The sequence below is a fragment of the Geotrypetes seraphini genome, chromosome 6 (genome assembly GCF_902459505.1).
Source record: "Geotrypetes seraphini chromosome 6, aGeoSer1.1, whole genome shotgun sequence".
NCBI lineage: Eukaryota > Metazoa > Chordata > Amphibia > Gymnophiona > Dermophiidae > Geotrypetes > Geotrypetes seraphini.
Genome location: NC_047089.1, coordinates 137,972,035 through 137,988,007, shown reverse-complemented (window position 1 = coordinate 137,988,007; position 15,973 = coordinate 137,972,035). Strand labels below are relative to the sequence as shown.

At 48.5% G+C, this 15,973-nt stretch overlaps 1 protein-coding gene across 1 annotated transcript in view; it reads left to right on the top strand.

Annotated features, from left to right (window-relative positions):
* TMEM131 (transmembrane protein 131) overlaps positions 1-15,973 on the top strand; it is a 396,906-nt gene that overhangs the window by 57,056 nt on the left and 323,877 nt on the right. Inside the window, 1 exon segment of the mRNA XM_033949394.1 lies at positions 9,852-9,913. Within this exon segment, the coding sequence (XP_033805285.1) occupies positions 9,852-9,913 (62 nt within the window).

The following is a 15,973-nucleotide window of genomic DNA, read 5'->3' as shown; positions in this document are numbered from 1 at the left end:
TGAGCTCCAAGCATTGGTTGAGGATCCTCCTTTTATAGTGTTTCATCATGACAAGGTGGTTCTTCGCATTCATCTGAAATTCCTTCCTAAAGTGGTCCCTTCACAGTAAGTCACAGCCCATAAGGTCAGAGCAATGGCAGCTTCTGTAGCTTTCCTCAGATCTACACCTATTGAGAAAATTTGTAGAGCTGCTACTTGGTCCTTGGTTCATACTTTCACTTCTCACTATTGTCTGGATACTTTCTCCAGACGGGATGGACAGTTTGGCCAAAGAGTATTGCAAAATTTATTCTCCTACGTTGCCAACTCTCCCACCATCCCACTTTGGTTAGCTTGGAGGTCACCCACTTGTGAGAATACCTGCCTGCTTGTCCTGGGATAAAGCACAATTACTTACCGTAACAGTTGTTATCCCAGGACAAGCAGGCAGCATATTCTCTACATGTGGGTGACGTCATCCATGGAGCCCCGACGCGGACAGCTTTTCAAGCAAACTTGATTGAAGACTTCAAGTTTGCTAGTGCTGCACCACACATATGTGTGCCTTCCTGCTCCACTAGGGGGTGCATCCCCTTCTTGTGGTCTTCAGTTCTTAGTTTTCCGCGGAGCCAGAAAGCCCTGTCTCTCTTCTCTGCGTTCTTCAAAGTGCCTTTCTAGCACCGTGGCTTCTTTGTTTTGTTCGGGAGTCGCTGTGCAGTTTGTTGATTGATCGTGTTTTTCCTTGTTTCAAAAAAATAATGGACTTTTAGAGGTGTTTCTGCTGGTTTCCACCGGCAGGTCCTTCTTGGGCCTCGGCCATGCTGCTAGGCCTCGTTTGGCTGCGGCTGTGTTTTTTTCTTCCCTGGCCTCTCTTTGGGCTTACTTTGGGTGAACAGAATGGCTGGGACCCTTTTTCCTTCCTTGGAATCGGGCTGGCGTAGCCTCATTCCCCGGTGGCGTCCCGTCTGCGGTGCTCGTGGATTCCCTCCTAGGGTAAGTCTTTTCTTTCTTTCTAGGTGCGTTGCCTCGGTAACGCCTCCGACTGAGTCTCAGGCATTCCGGCATCGAGTGCAGTCGTGCCTGCCTCTACAAGACCTTCGAAGCATGCCTCCTTTCATGGGAATACTCATCCTCGAGGTTGCCCTCTATGGAGCGCACTGCTGCACCTTCCTTACCAGTTTTATTGGTACGGTGCCATCTTCTGACCCTCGACATCGACTGAGGCTTGGTACCTCGACGTCGACTGAGGGCTTGTGCCTCGACGTCGACTGAGGCTGGGTACCTCGACGTCGACTGAGGCTGGGTGCCTCGACGTCGACTGAGGCTGGGTGCCTCGACGTCGACTGAGGCTGGGTGCCTCGACGTCGACTGAGGCTGGGTGCCTCGACGTCGACTGAGGCTGGGTGCCTCGACGTCGACTGAGGCTGGGTGCCTCGACGTCGACTGAGGCTGGGTGCCTCGACGTCGACTGAGGCTGGGTGCCTCGACGTCGGCTGGGGGCTTGTGCCTCGACGTCGGCTGAGGGCTTTGTGCCTCGATGTCGCCGGGATGGCCAACAGGGTCTTGATTTATAATTTTATGTTCACCTCGTGTCTTGAGGTCCTGGTCAACTCCTTGCCTGCCTTTCAGGATGACTTGCCCGCCTCCCGCCGCGCGGAGTTTTGGGCGGCTGGTGGACTCTCTTTTGCAGCTTCGCCTGCACATGTTCCATGCGGCTTATGATGCTTTCGTGCTTTCCTCTCGGGTCTTCGCCTTTGCTGTTGCCATGAGCGTGGCTCCGCATCGTCGATATGGACCCCATCCTTCGGGATCGCTTGGTCTATCTTCCCTGTTTAGGGAATGTACTCTTTAATGACTCAATTGAGGCGCCACTAAGCGCCTCTCAGAGCGTTCATTTGCATCTTTGGTGCGGCCCAAGCCGAAGCCCACTCCTTCTAAGGCTTATCGGCTGCCGCCCCGGGGGAACCTGTAGAAGTCTACACCTGCCTTCTCTCATCCGCCTCCTCGGCGCCAGCGGCAGCAGTGGGTTCCTCCTAAACCTCAGACCCCTGCGGTGTCTAAGCCCACGCCGTCTTTTTGACTAGCTGAGTGGAAGGGGGCTAGCCCCTGAAAAGGATTAGGTCCCAATTCCTGCCCCATACTTTCTCTGTCTCTGTCATTTGGAAGTCAGGTAACTGGGGACATATCTTAAAGACCAGAAATCATCTTCCAAAACATGTCCAATTTATTGTGAGCGTTACATCTCTTTTATATCATTCTACATGAATCAGTGTTGTCAGCATGTGTCAGCATGTGACATAAACACAAACCATATATGGACACAGGTCACATGAAACTTTAAAGAAATCAGCATTTTTTCTATCTTGAGACTGGAGTCCAAAAGGTCAGAAGAGCCTTGGCTAGCAAAGCCTCTTATCTAAAGCTGTTTGCAAATACGGCTTTATGAAAACAATTGAATTCACTTCACAACAAGATAAGAACATATCTTTTCAAACATAAATGTCCTTACATTATTTTCAGAGAAGGAAAAACAAACAGGGTCTGGTTTTCTTACAGCTTCAAAACACATTCTATGGAAAACTACAAGACGTGTCCCTTCAGCCCCCTCCTCCCTGGACCCCGCCCCTCTGCCTATCGGGGGCCATCTCCGGGCTTTCTATCATACCTGGGCCCGCATCACCTCGGACGCTTGGTTCCTCACCGTTGTCAGAGCGGGGTATTCACTGAACATCTGGGCGTTGCCTCCAGACTGTCCTCCCGGCATGTCGCTTTCGAGTCGAGCGTGGCTTCCCTTGCTCCTTCTGGAGGCTCGGGCTCTTCTTCGCCTTCGGGCGGTGGAAGAGGTCCCCCCCTTGTCAGTGGGGATGGGGGTTTTACTCCAGGTACTTCCTGGTCCCCAAAAAGACCGGGGACATCCGTCCTATCCTGGGCCTCCGGAAGCTGAACAAATTCCTGGTTTGGGAAAAATTTGGGATGCTCTCGCTTCCTGTTTTCTATCCCTTGATGGACGAGGGGGACTGGTTGTGTTCCCTCTATCTCAAGGAGGCTTATACGCACGTGCCCATTCATCCGGCCTGTCGCCGGTTCCTTCGTTTTCAGGTTGGGGACCTGCACCTTCAGTACGGGGTCCTCCCATTCGGGCTTGCCTCCTCTCCAAGGGTCTTCACGAAGTGCCTGGTGGTGGTGGTGGCGGCGGCTTTGCGGTCGGGGGGGGGGGGGGCTTCAGGTCTTTCCGTACCTCGACGATTGGTTGATCAAAGCCTCGATGAAAGTGGGGGTTTTTTACGTGACCCGTCAGTCTATTACCTTCCTTCAGAGTCTGGGGTTCGAGGTGAACTTCTCGGAGTTTCAGCTGTGCCCCTCTCCATCCCTCCAGTGTATCTGAGCTGTGCTGGACGCGGTTCGCCTCCGGTCCTTTCTGCCTCCCTCTCGGCAGGCCAGGCCACGCTCGTGCGGCTGTGCCAGCAGGTTTCCCTGCGGACTTCGGTCTCGGCCAAGCAGATGATGGTCCTTCTGGGACACATGGCCTCCATCGTACCCGTCACACCGTTGGCACGGCTGCATCTCCGGGTTCCGAAGTGGTCTCTGTCCTCTCCGTGGCAGCAGGATCGGGATCCTGCTTCTCTTCCAATTGCGGTGACTCCTTCCTTGGAACGCTCGCTCCGTTGGTGGCCCAGCTCTTCCAGTCTTTCCAGAGGGTTGCTCTTTCTCGCTCCTCCGCATCACAAGGTTCTGACGGCGGACTCCTCAACGTATGCTTGGGGGGCTCATCTCAACGCTCTGTGTACGCATGGCCATTGGTTGATCGCAGAGCTTCGAGCCATTTACTATGCAGTGGTGGTCTTCCTTCACTTGCTTCAGGATCGGGTGTCCTGGTCCGCACAGACAATCAGGTGGCGATGTATTACGTCCACATGCAGGGGGGTTCCGGGGTCCCTATCCCTCTGCAAGGAAGCTCTTCGCCTTTGGAATTGGGCTTTCCGCCACTACGTCTTTCTGCGGGCGGTTTGCATTCAGGGCGAACTCATCTGCCTGGCGGACAAGTTAAGTCGCCTTTTGCGGCTGCACGAGTGGTCTCTTCATTCCCAGACTCTTCGTCAGGTGTTTCTTCGGTGGGGGACTCCGCAGATAGATCTGTTCACTTTCCCCCTCAATCACAACTTGCCTCTCTTCTGTTCGAGGATTACTCCCCGGACCGTCTCGAGGTGGATGCGTTCCTCCTTGATTGAGAGGGCCTGTTCCTTTATGCATTCCCGCCTTTTCCTCTGATTCTGAGGACGCTTGTGCATCTCAAAGTCGGCGCACGCCACCATGATCTTGATTGCTCCTTGGTGACCTCGCCAGCCGTGGTTCTCCCTTGTTCTTCAACTCAGTGTCAGGGAGCTTCTTCTTCTACCTGTTTTTCCTTCTCTGCTGTCTTAGAGTCAGAGTTCGCTGTTGCATTCCAATCTACAGTCTCTACATCTGACGACTTGGTTCCTTTCCACCTGACTCCTTCCTTTGAGTTGTCCCGGTCAGTGAAGGATGTCTGGGAAGCTTCTCGGAAGGCTTCTACCAGGCAATGTTATTCTCGGAAGTGGACGTGATTCGTCACGTGGTGTGCTTTGAATCATGTGGCACCTCTGTCCGCTTCTTTGTCCTCAGTTCTGGATTATTTGCTTCCTTTGTCTCAGTCTGGTCTCCAGATAAATTCTGTCCGTATCCATCTTGGTGCGATTGCTGCCTTCCATCAACAGCTTGATGGGAAGTCGCTCTTGGTCCACCCTTTGGTTTCTCGTTTCATGAGGGGTCTCTTGAATGTCCTTCCTCCTCTCAAGCCTCCCCCTGTGGTTTGGGATCTGGATGTGGTTCTTGCTCATTTGATGATACCACCATTTGAGCCCATGGGCGAAGCTCGTCTGAAGTTCCTTACTTGGAAGGTGATCTTTCTGCTTGCTCTCACATCTGCTCGCAGAATTCGTGAGTTGCGGGCTTTGGTTGCGGACCCGCCTTTTACTGTTTTTCATCATGACAAGGTGGTCCTGCGTACTCCTCCCAAGTTCTTGCCTAAGATGGTGTCGGTTTTCCACCTTAATAAGTCTATTGTCCTTCCGGTGTTTTTCCTATGCCCCATTCTCATCCTAGAGAGGGGGCGCTTCACTTTCTTGACTGTCAGAGGGCATTGGCTTTTTATCTCAAATGCACCCTGTCTCATCAGAGGGTCCTTCAATTGTTCTTATCTTTTGATCCTAACAGGTTGGGTCGTCCTGTTTCCAAGCACGCCTTGTCCAACTGGTTTGCTGCTTGTATTTCCTTCTGCTATGCTCAGGCTGGTCTCTAGTTGTGAGGTCGGGTCACGGGGCATAAAGTCCGAGCGATGGTGGCTTCTGTTGCTTTCCGTCCATGCCAATTGAGGAGATCTGCAAGGCTGCCATTTGGTCTTCGGTTTATACCTTCACCTCTCACTACTGTCTGGATATTTTGTCCAGGAGCGACGGCCGGTCGGTTTTGCGTAATTTGTTTTCCTAAATTGCCAACTTCCCTCCATCCCTTTTGTGGTTAACTTGGAGGTCACTCACATGTAGAGAATATGCTGCCTGCTTGTCCTGGGATAAAGCACAGTTACTTACCGTAACGGGTGTTATCCAGGGACAGCAGGCAGATATTCTCGCAACCCTCCCACCTCCCCGGGGTTGGCTTCTTTGCTAGCTATCTGAACTGAAGACCACGAGGAGGGGATGCGCCCTCTAGTGGAGCAGGAAGGCACACACATGCGTGGTGCAGCACTAGCAAACTTGAAGTCTTCAATCAAGTTTGCTTGAAAAGTTGTCCGCGTCGGGGCTCCGTGGATGACGACACCCACATGTAGAGAATATCTGCCTGCTGTCCCTGGATAACACCTGTTACGGTAAGTAACTGTGCTTTATCCAGGGACAGCAGGCAGCTATTCTCACATCCCACCCACCTCCCCGGGTTGGCTTCTCTGCTAGCTATCTGAACTGAGGAGATGTGCCCTGCGCTGGACGGGAAGGCACTTGTGCATGCGCGGTGCGGGCGACTCGAAACTTCAAGTTTCTTCAAGCAAGTCTGCTTGTGAGGCGTCCGCATCAAGGCTCCGTCGGATGATGTCACCCACTTGTGAGAATAGCTGCCTGCTGTCCCTGGATAATAACTGTTATGGTAAGTAATTGTGCTTTACCTTGCAAGCAGCGGTGTGCAGTTCCTATGTGGCACGGGCTTGCCTGCAATGGGCTCAAGGTATGGCAGATAAAATGATGGAGACTGGGGTGCCGGTGCCGTCTGACTTTCCAGATGTGGAAACGGGTCTAGCATGCCCTCTATGATATTATTCGGGCTTTGGCGAAACAAATGGCTCTTTCTGTTTTTCTCGACGATACTTGTGGCTCTGTCACTGGGTGGCAGATGCGGCTTCCAAGCTTAGGCTCGTGTTGCTTCCTTTTAAGGGTCGTCTGCTATTCGGTGATGATTTGGACAAATTGGTTAAGGATTTTGGGGATACCAAAACACAAAGATTGCCGGAAGATAAACCTTTGTCAGAAATCGTTTCCGGGATGTTAAAAGATATAGGCCTGGAAAGCTGTTCTTTTCACCATCTTACGGTTCTTCCTATAATTCTAGGCCTAGGTTTCCACCGAAAAATTCCTTTCGTCCTACAAAACCCCAAACTGCCCCGCCAGCCCGAACCCCGGCCTTGCGTAATTCCCAAATGACGGGAGGTTTGCTCCCTCCGTTGTGGCCATTGGGGGGCGGCTGCTTTCCTTTCTGGCGGAGTGGGCCCAGATTACGTCCGATCGGTGGGTTTTGGACATTATTCAAAACGGTTACAAGTTAGAATTTTCCTCTCCCATCGCAGATTTTTTCTTGGTCTCCCCTTGTACGGGGGCTGCTAAGAGAGATCGGTTAGGTGCACTCTTCAAGTTCTATTGGAGATTGGGGTTGTTATTTCAGTCCCTCCGGCAGAGAGGGGGCAGGGGAGGTATTCCATTTACTTTATCGTGCCCAAAAAGGGGGGTTTGGTCAAGCCTGTCTTGGATCTCAAGAAGGTCAATCGCTTTCTTCGGGTCCGGCATTTCCGGATGGAAACAGTGAGGTTGGTCATAGCGGTAGTTCAGCCGGGGGAATTCCTGACGGCACTCGACCTCAAGGAGGCTTATCTGCACATCCCCATATGGCCGCCGCATCAGAAGTATCTTCGCTTTGCAATCCTGGGTCAAAACTATCAGTTTTGAGCCATGCCGTTTGGACTAGCCACGGCTCCGTGGATGTTCTCGAAGGTCATGGTTATTGTGGCGGCTTTCCTTCGTCAGGAAGGGATTCGAGTGCATCCTTACTTGGACGACTGGTTAATCTGGGTGTCGTCCAGACAAGAAAGTTTGCCGATGACCCCCAAAGGGTGATTTTTCTTCTTCAATCCTTGGGGTGGGTGATAAACTTTCCGAAGAGCTCTCTTACGCAGTCCCAGTCATTGGATCATCTGGGGTGCTGTTCGACACGAAGGTGGGGAAAGTGTTTCTTCCCTGCGACCAGGGAGAGAAGTTACGCTCTCAGGCATCATCATCGCAGACAAAGTTCCATGTGGAAGAAGTGTCACAGCAGTGTATTATTGTGATTTTTTGCAAAAAATGCACAAAACCTGACCTCAGTTGCTCTTGGCTGGACCACTCATTCTTCATAACAACGCTCCCCCGCACATAGGGAATGTCGTCATTGTAAAACTACGTGAATTTAGCTGGAAGGTGTTACCTCATGCTCCCTACAGTCCAGACATGAGTCCACCAGACTTCGACCTTTTTCCAGAGTTGAAACAACCTATGCATGGACATCATTTTGCATCTCTGGAAGAGCTTTCTTCTGCCATTACCTGAGCCATTCGGCAACTGAACAAAAACTGTAAGTTGGATGGAATAATGAAGCTTCACGGCCATTGGGACTCGGTTATTGCAAAGCAGGGAGACTATATAGAAGGATTATAAAGAAATACTTGAAAAAAAATAAAACGTAAATTAAAAATAAAATAGTGTGCATTATTATGAAATGACCCTCGTATTTTTCAGTTAGCTTTCAGAGGTCAAAACCTCTTTCCTCAGGTCAGTAAAGCTTACTGCTGATATGGTATCCTGTCCTTACCTGAGGAAGGGTATTTTGGTCTGATATAGTAAAAAATATATTAAAATTAGTACAGTAAAAGGATCAATTTATATCCGTTTTCTATTTATAAACGTTTATCAACACAGCTACAATACTACTTTATCCTAAAGCAAAAAATAAATAAATAAAAGAAATAGATATTTTTTTCTACCTTTGTCATCTCTGGCGTCTGCTTTCCGTATCTTCTCAATGGTTACAGTTAATTTTATTTGATATACTGCCATTTTTAACAAAAAAGTCAAATCAAAGTAGTTTCAATAAATAAAAACAATGAGCAATATATAAAAGCAATAAAACAAAACAAAGGAAATGTACGCAGACCAATTAACTAAACTAGACACACTCTTCCTTCCATCCACTGTCTGCCTTCTATCTACCCCTTCCATATGGCATCTTCTCTCCTATTATAACCCTTCCAAAAATTGTCTGCCTCCCCTCCCCTCCTTTTCCCCAATGGTCTGGCATCTTTCTCCTCTCCTTCTCCCGTCATTTGCGATGGGCATAATTAGGAGCTGAAGGGACTGTATTTCCTTCCAGCTCTCAACAAAGATACGGGGGTGGGGGGAGGACGGGGGAGCATCCGGTGGCAGGAGGGAGTGGGCATCCCTCCTGCCTTTTTTTTCTGGAGGGAAGGTAAGGGGCAGTTCGGGGGGGGGGGGGGATGCTCCATTTTTAGAAAGAAGTGGGCATCCCTCCTGGCAATTTTCTCTCTTGGGGGTGGGGGATTCCCGGTGCCATGTTCGGGGAGGGCCGTCATCGGTGGTGGGGAATTTTTTTTTTCTTTTTTTATGGGACAGATATTTGCTTGTGTAACACATGCAAAATATCTGTGCCATTGAAAAAAAATGAAAAATAAAACAAAACAAAACAGACAGACCTGTTAGTATACTGTAAACAGGTGGTTTTTCTGAGTGCTAAAACCCCATTTTTTGGGTAGTGGGGGGGGAATAGCCAAGCAATGTTAGTGCATCAATTGCTAGGCTACTTTGAATGGGGTTTTAGTTAATTTGAAGGGCCGGATCAGAAAATGTGCGATTGAGGGGAAAAACACATGGTTGGCCATTTTGTGCATCAGGTTAGTAAAAGCGATTGTTGCTAAAGCTGTGAAAACAGATTTAGTGACAATCGCTGACTTTAGTGCATCACTTCTGTAAATTCATTTCACAAGAAGGGGTTTGATCACCATAAGTATGGACTCATGAGAGAACAGAAATATGATCAGATAAGAACCTGATCTTTCATTATTTCTTTTGTGCTGAGTAATTCATGCTTAAAAACAAACAAAATCTCATCCCCCAAAAAACATTGGGGCAAGTAATCTTGAGCAGTAGTGTGCAATTTGTAGGCATAGTGGTGCCCTGAATTAACATTACAAGAATCTCCTGCATAAAAAAGAGTGAAAATGATGACTAACATGATTAGCTGTGGTCTGTAGTTCTTTGCTTCAAGCTGAAAATAGTATGTCATTGTTGTATATATGTCCTTGAACTCCATGGTGGAAATTAAGGTGCCTGTCAATATTGCGGTAACTTACTACAGGAAAGCATCCGGGAAGTAGGGTTTCATAATAAGGAAAATTGGAGGTGGATGAGCTGAGAAGTATTTAAACAGATTTATATTTAGGAGTTAGAAAAGTTATGTTTGAACTAACATTTTTCTCAGCTCTGTTTTAAATTCTTTACTTCCTTTTGTAATTGATACATCTTTGTGCTTCTGATTCACAGCATTCATACAGTCCGACAATGTAATTGAAGTTCTTCGTTTTGACAAAGGTGGCCTATTGCAGGTGAGCATAAGCATGAAACATTTCAGCTATTTCAGCAATGATTTCGGCCTTGCGCTGTTTACCATGGACCTCCAAAAACTTGTCTAAATATTTTTTTAAATTTGATTATGATTCATTTTGAAGCCCTGAAATTGAGTTGTTGCATTATGCACAGCAGTACTACTGAGCCATTGGGCTGGTCAGCATAATTATCTTAATAGTTTATGTGTAGGTATTAATCTTATGATAGTGATGATAGGCAGTATAAATAAAAAAAGAAAATAATAAAATTACAAACATTCATGAATAAAGTTAATAATCTAAGATATGTATAAATATTAAATTGAGACAAAGCAGTAGACAATATCTAGAGGGTTATAGACTCAAGGAATTAATAGAATGCAATGGGAGCATTAACGAAACAGAGGAATTCACCATAGAAAGATATATTGTGAAAAAAATAGCAAACTGCCAGGGCCTCTAACTCCAAGGGGCAGATGCCTGATTTTGGGGTGATCTGATTAAGCTGCAGTAAAAAGTGGCCTTAGCGCTCCCTTATATGGGCCTTTCCCATATGCTAGACCATTTTTACAGCAGCTGTAAAAATACCTTTTTTTCTACCATTTGCATTAGTGGCCATTGGCTAACATTGCCATTATTTAAAATTACTTGTCTAGATCTGACCTGAATGTCTTGTATTTGTGGGCATTGACGTATGGAAGAAATAAGTAGTCCAAGGGCCAGGTTAAATAATAATGGTGAAAGGGGACATCCCTGGCGGGTGCCTCTGGTAAGGGAAATAGAATGGATAAAGAGTTATTAATTAGAATTTTTGGAAGTAGGATGCCAATATAAAGTTTCAATCTATTTTATGAAGGTGCTTACAAAATTGAACCATCTTAGAACCCGTTAACAGGTATGGCCATTCGACACGATCAAATGCTTTTTCAGCATCAACAGCTAAACCTACCACTGGTTCCGAAAAGCCTTTGGCTATGTTGTTAATATGGTGAAAGAGTCTCAAATTATCACCAATGTGTCTATTTTTAATAAATCCCACTTGATCTTTTTGTATTAGTGAACCCATCGCCTTATTTAATCTAGTAGATAGAATTTTTGCCATAATCTTGTAATCTAAATTGAGCAAAGAGATAGGCCTGTAAGTTTTAATGTAAGTAGGATCTCTCTTTTTAGCTTCAGAAATACTATGATAGTAGCTTCAGAAATACTATGATAGTAGCTTTTGCGAAATTATATTGTTTTTCTGGGGATTGATGAACATAGTTATAATATGTTAGAAGGTGAGGAGCCATCAGTGAGCTGAGTGTTTTAAAATACTCATTGGTTAGACTGTCAGGCCCAGGTGCTTTATTGTTAGCTAGAGAGGATATAACTGTCAATATTTCCGAAACCAAAATAGGAGATTCTGGTTCTTGTTTAAGCTGATCTTGTAGAAGGGAATGTGATATATTCTCTAGATATCTATTGATGTCAGATTCAGATGAGCGAGAGTCAGATTTATATAAAGTAGCATAAAATCTTTCAAATTCAGAAGAAATCAAATTTTGATCTGTCACTGTGTATCCTATTCTGTCTGATAGAAGAAATGGTAAATTCTTTAGCAACTCTCCACACCAGTATAGGTATCTTACAAGCGGGTATATATCTCATCATTACCAGCAGGTGGAGACTGAAACAAAATTGTGGAATAGTACATAATAGGTGCCTTTCCCTATTCCTATCAGTCTTCTTTCAGTCTCAGCAGGTGTGAGGAGCTGTACCTATCTCCCTTGGTGGGGCTGTTGGAAATTGTTTAGGGATCCTGGTTCCTGTTTTTGTGCTGGATTGAGCTTGGGTGGGCCCTGTTTGAGGGTCCGTCTGACCTTGAGGGGTGTCAAACCTTGCGGGTCTTGTGCTGAGTCCCTCCCCCCATCTCTTCATCCACCTCACCAACATTTTTTAGAGGTGCCTCAGCAATAAGCCTTGCCCCCTAATTCAAGCAAGGCATACTGCTTTGAGAGCCAGTGGAGTCTGTTCTGTATATAAAAAACAAACAAACAAACAAACCTAAGGTAGTGCTGGTCTGAACGGTTGCTTTCCCTTTATATTTGCTGTATTTTACTGTATTTTTCAACCAAACGGCACTCTCTTTTTCTAGCTAGGTCGCGTAAGGAGCAATTGAGCACTTCTCAGGGGAAGAGGTGCTCAATTTGGTCCAGATGCGAGGCACTCACGACTGACCTGAAAACAGCTGTTCGGGCCTGTGCAGTGGTGAAGCCTCGTTAGCAGTGGCTGCAGGTATCCAGGCTTCCCAGCCGTTATAGGCCCTGAAGGGGTTGTTTTTGGTGGGAACTTTGCCATTTTTACAGCCAGGCCCCTCCATTTTGTCTGCAACCTCAGGTGACCGTCGCCCTGTATTGGAAAAACAGGAGCAGGTTTCTGCTGGGCAGGGAGTCCCATGGACCCCTGGTTTTTTTTCCCCCTGTTTTAATTTTGCTTTGTGCAGAGCCTATTTTCAGGTGGCTGGGGGTCCCGCTTGGGGGGGGGGGTTCCCTCCGCACACCCTGTGGCTTTGTCTCCCTCTACACCTTTGGCGTCCCCTCTTCCTTCTCCCTTGTCCAAGCACCCAAGGGTGGCTTGGGATGAGGATTTGTGGTTAGAGGAGTGTGTCAGCCTGGCTGAGGAGGGATGGCCGCTGGGCGGTGGGTCAGCGGGTTTCCTGCTTTCCAGCGAAGAGACGTCCGTGGTGCGCCTTTTCAGGGGGATGAGCTGCCAGACCTGATTTAGCAGGTCTCGGTGCTGCGTTTCAAAGAGGCGCCACCGGAGACCCCGTGTGTGGGGGACCCTCTTTTTAGGGGGATCCATGCTGCTTCCCGCTCTTTTCCTATGCATCAGGTTATTTGGGATATTGTCATGGTGCAGTGGAATACGCTGGAGGCGCCGTTTAGGTTAGTGCTCGCCATGGCTCGTTTGTATCCCATCCCGAAGGAGGATAGGGATACCTTGAAGTTGCCAGTGGTGGACGCGGTGGTTTCAGTGCTTGCTAAGCAGCATATCATGCGGTTGAGGGCGGTTCTGCCTTACGGGACTCTGAGGAGCGTAAGTTAGAACCCATTTTTAAACAGAATTTTGATGTTTTGACTTTGGGGGTCCAGGCAGATATTTGTGGGGGTTTTGGTGGCTCGCACCATTTTTCGGTGGGCCGAGCTTGTCTTGGATCATGAGTCTGATGACTGGTCCTTGGTGGATCAGGAGGTAGCAAAGATTGAGATGGTTGCATCGTTCCTTTCAGATGCTCTTTATGACTTGGTGCGGACGTCTGCCATGTCTATGGCTTTTGGAGTGGCCATGCGTTGTACCTTGTGGCTTCGTGCTTGGTCGGCTTGTGGCGTTGTACCTTGGTGCTTCGTCCAAAACTAAACTCATTAAATTTCTCTTTTGGGGATCTTTTTTATTTGGAGAGGATTTGGCTAAGTTGGTTCCAACTCTGACAGACTCTGAAGTGCCCCGCCTACCTGAGGACTGTGCCTGCCTGGTGGCTTGGGGTGGCGCTGCCCGGGGGCATCAGCAGAAGTTCCGCAGATACTGCCCTGGGCGTGGGGCTGCTTCTTTCCTGGCTTCGGGGTTTTCCTGGGGTCGTTTTATGAGCGCATGCAGTCATTTCAGGGGAAGGGGGCTGGAAATCCCTCCACCAGTTCCCCCGCTGCCCATCCTGCCCAATGACTCCTTGCTGGCGCCCCCTCTGATTCCGGTGGGTGCCCAGCTGCGCAAGTTTTTTCCCCAAATGGGCCGTAATCACGTCCGATCAGTGGGTCCTGGTGGTAGTGCAGGACGGATATGCTCTGGAGTTTGCCTGCTCTCTACCAGATCATTTTCTAGCTTCTCTGTGTCAGGCAGCCTGGAAGACGCAGGCTTTGCGCCAGATCCTTCAGCGCTTGCTGGATCTCAAAGCGGTTAAGAACATAAGAAGTTGCCTCCACCGGGATCAGACCAGAGGTCCATCGTACCCAGTGGTCCGCACCCGCGGCGGCCCATCAGGTCCATGACCTGTCAAGTGTTCCCTGCCTCATCCTAAAAAAACCTATCATTACTTCTATCCGTATCCCTCAATCCCCTTATCCTTCAGGAACTTATCCAAACCTTCTTTGAATCTCTGTAGTGTCTTCTGCCCTACTACAACCTCCGGGAGTGCGTTCCATGTGTCCACCACTCTCTGGGTGAAGAAGAACTTCCTGGCATTGGTTCTAAACCTATCCCCTTTCAGTTTCTCCGAGTGCCCCCTTGTACTTGTTGTTCCCCACAGTCTGAAGAATCTGTCCCTGTCTGCCTTATCTATGCCTTTCAGGATCTTGAAAGTTTGTATCATGTTCCAGTTCCCTTTCAGGAATGTGGCACTGGCAGGTGCTCAATTTATTTTGTGGGGCCCAAGAAGGTAGGGGACCTTTCGGCCCATCTTAGATTTCAAAGGGGTCAACAGGATTCTCAAAATTCCCTCTTTTCGCATAGAGATACTGTGGTCTGTCATTCTGGCGGTTCAGGCGGGGAATGTTCCATTTCGGGCCTCCCATCAGCGCTTCCATAGCTTTGCGAGCTTGGGTCAGCACTTTCAGTTCTGTGTGCTTCCTTTTAGTCTGGCCACCAAAGTTATGGTGGTCATTGCGGTGGCTTTGTGGACAGAAGGCATTCTGGTGCATCTCTACCTGGACGACTGGTTGATTTGGGTGAAGTTGTTTCAGGAGAGCACCCGGGTCATGGCTCAGGTGGTGGAGTTTCTGCAGTTGTTGGGATGGGTGGTCAACCTTTCCAAAGTCGGTTGGCCCCATCTTAGCATCTGGAGTACCTTGGGGTTCTGTCCGACACCTCCTTGGGGAAGGTCTTCCTCCCAGAGGCCGGGGTAAGCAAATTGCAATCTCAGATTCGCCTGCTTATGGCATCCCGGTGGCCTCGGGCGCAGGATTTCCTCCAAGTCTTGGGGTCGATGGCAGCTTCCCTAGTCGTAGTGAGGTGGGTGCAGGCCCAAATGCATCGAAGGTAGTCGCCTCAAAGGCACAGTCTGGATCTCCCTGTTCCTCTGCGGGGCTTTGCGAGCTGCAGTCTTTGTTGGTGGCTCCAGACCTCCCATCATGTTCAAGGGACGAGTCTGGATCAGCTACAGTGGACGATGCTTCTCACGGATGCCAGTCTCCTCGGTTGGGGAGCACAGTGTGTAGGTCACTCAGCTCAGGGCACCTGGTCCTCAGAGGAGGCGTCCTGATTAATCAGTGTTTTGAGACCAGAGCCGTCCATCTGGCGCTGTTAGCCTTCCCCTCCTTTCTTGACGGGCAAGTCAGTCAGAGTTCTGTCAAGCAATGCCATGGTGGTGGCCTATGTCAGTCATCAGGGGGGCACCAAGAGCACTTAGGTGGCGCAGGAAGGAAGTGGCTCAGCTCATGGTCTGGGCAGAGTCTCACCTTCAGGACATCTTGACCTCCCACATAGCCGGAGTGGAGAATTTTCAAGCGGACTTTCTCAGTCGTCACGTGCTAGATCCCGGAGAGTAGTGTCTAAACCACGTGGCCTTTCAGTTGATAGTGCAGTCTTGGGGTCAGCCCCTCATGGACCTGATGGCCACGAGTGTCAACGCCAAACACCCTGCTTCTTCAGTCGTCGCAGAGACAATCAGGCTGAGGGCCTGGATGCTTTGGTTCAACCATGGCCAATGGAAGGGCTGTTACATAAGAACATAAGAAGTTGCCCCCGCTGAGTCTGACCAGAGATCCATCTTGCTCAGTGGTCCGCTCCCGCGGCGGCCCATCAGGCCTAGTGCCTGAATAGTGGTCCCTGATTAATTTTGTAACTTACCTCCGTGGTCATTAGTGGGTAGAGTTCTACTCCACATTTTTTTTTTACTAATATTTTTTCTGTATGGAGCTGTTTTTGGTGCCAGAATCGCTGCCATGGTGGCTATCTTAGATCACCCAATTTATTTTTAAAAGCTTCTATCTCCTTTTAATTGGTCTCAATTTTGCTTAAAAGCAGTATTTATGGACTCCTCCAGCTCTGATAACCTGGATTCATGCCAGATTTGTACTGGATGGTAGG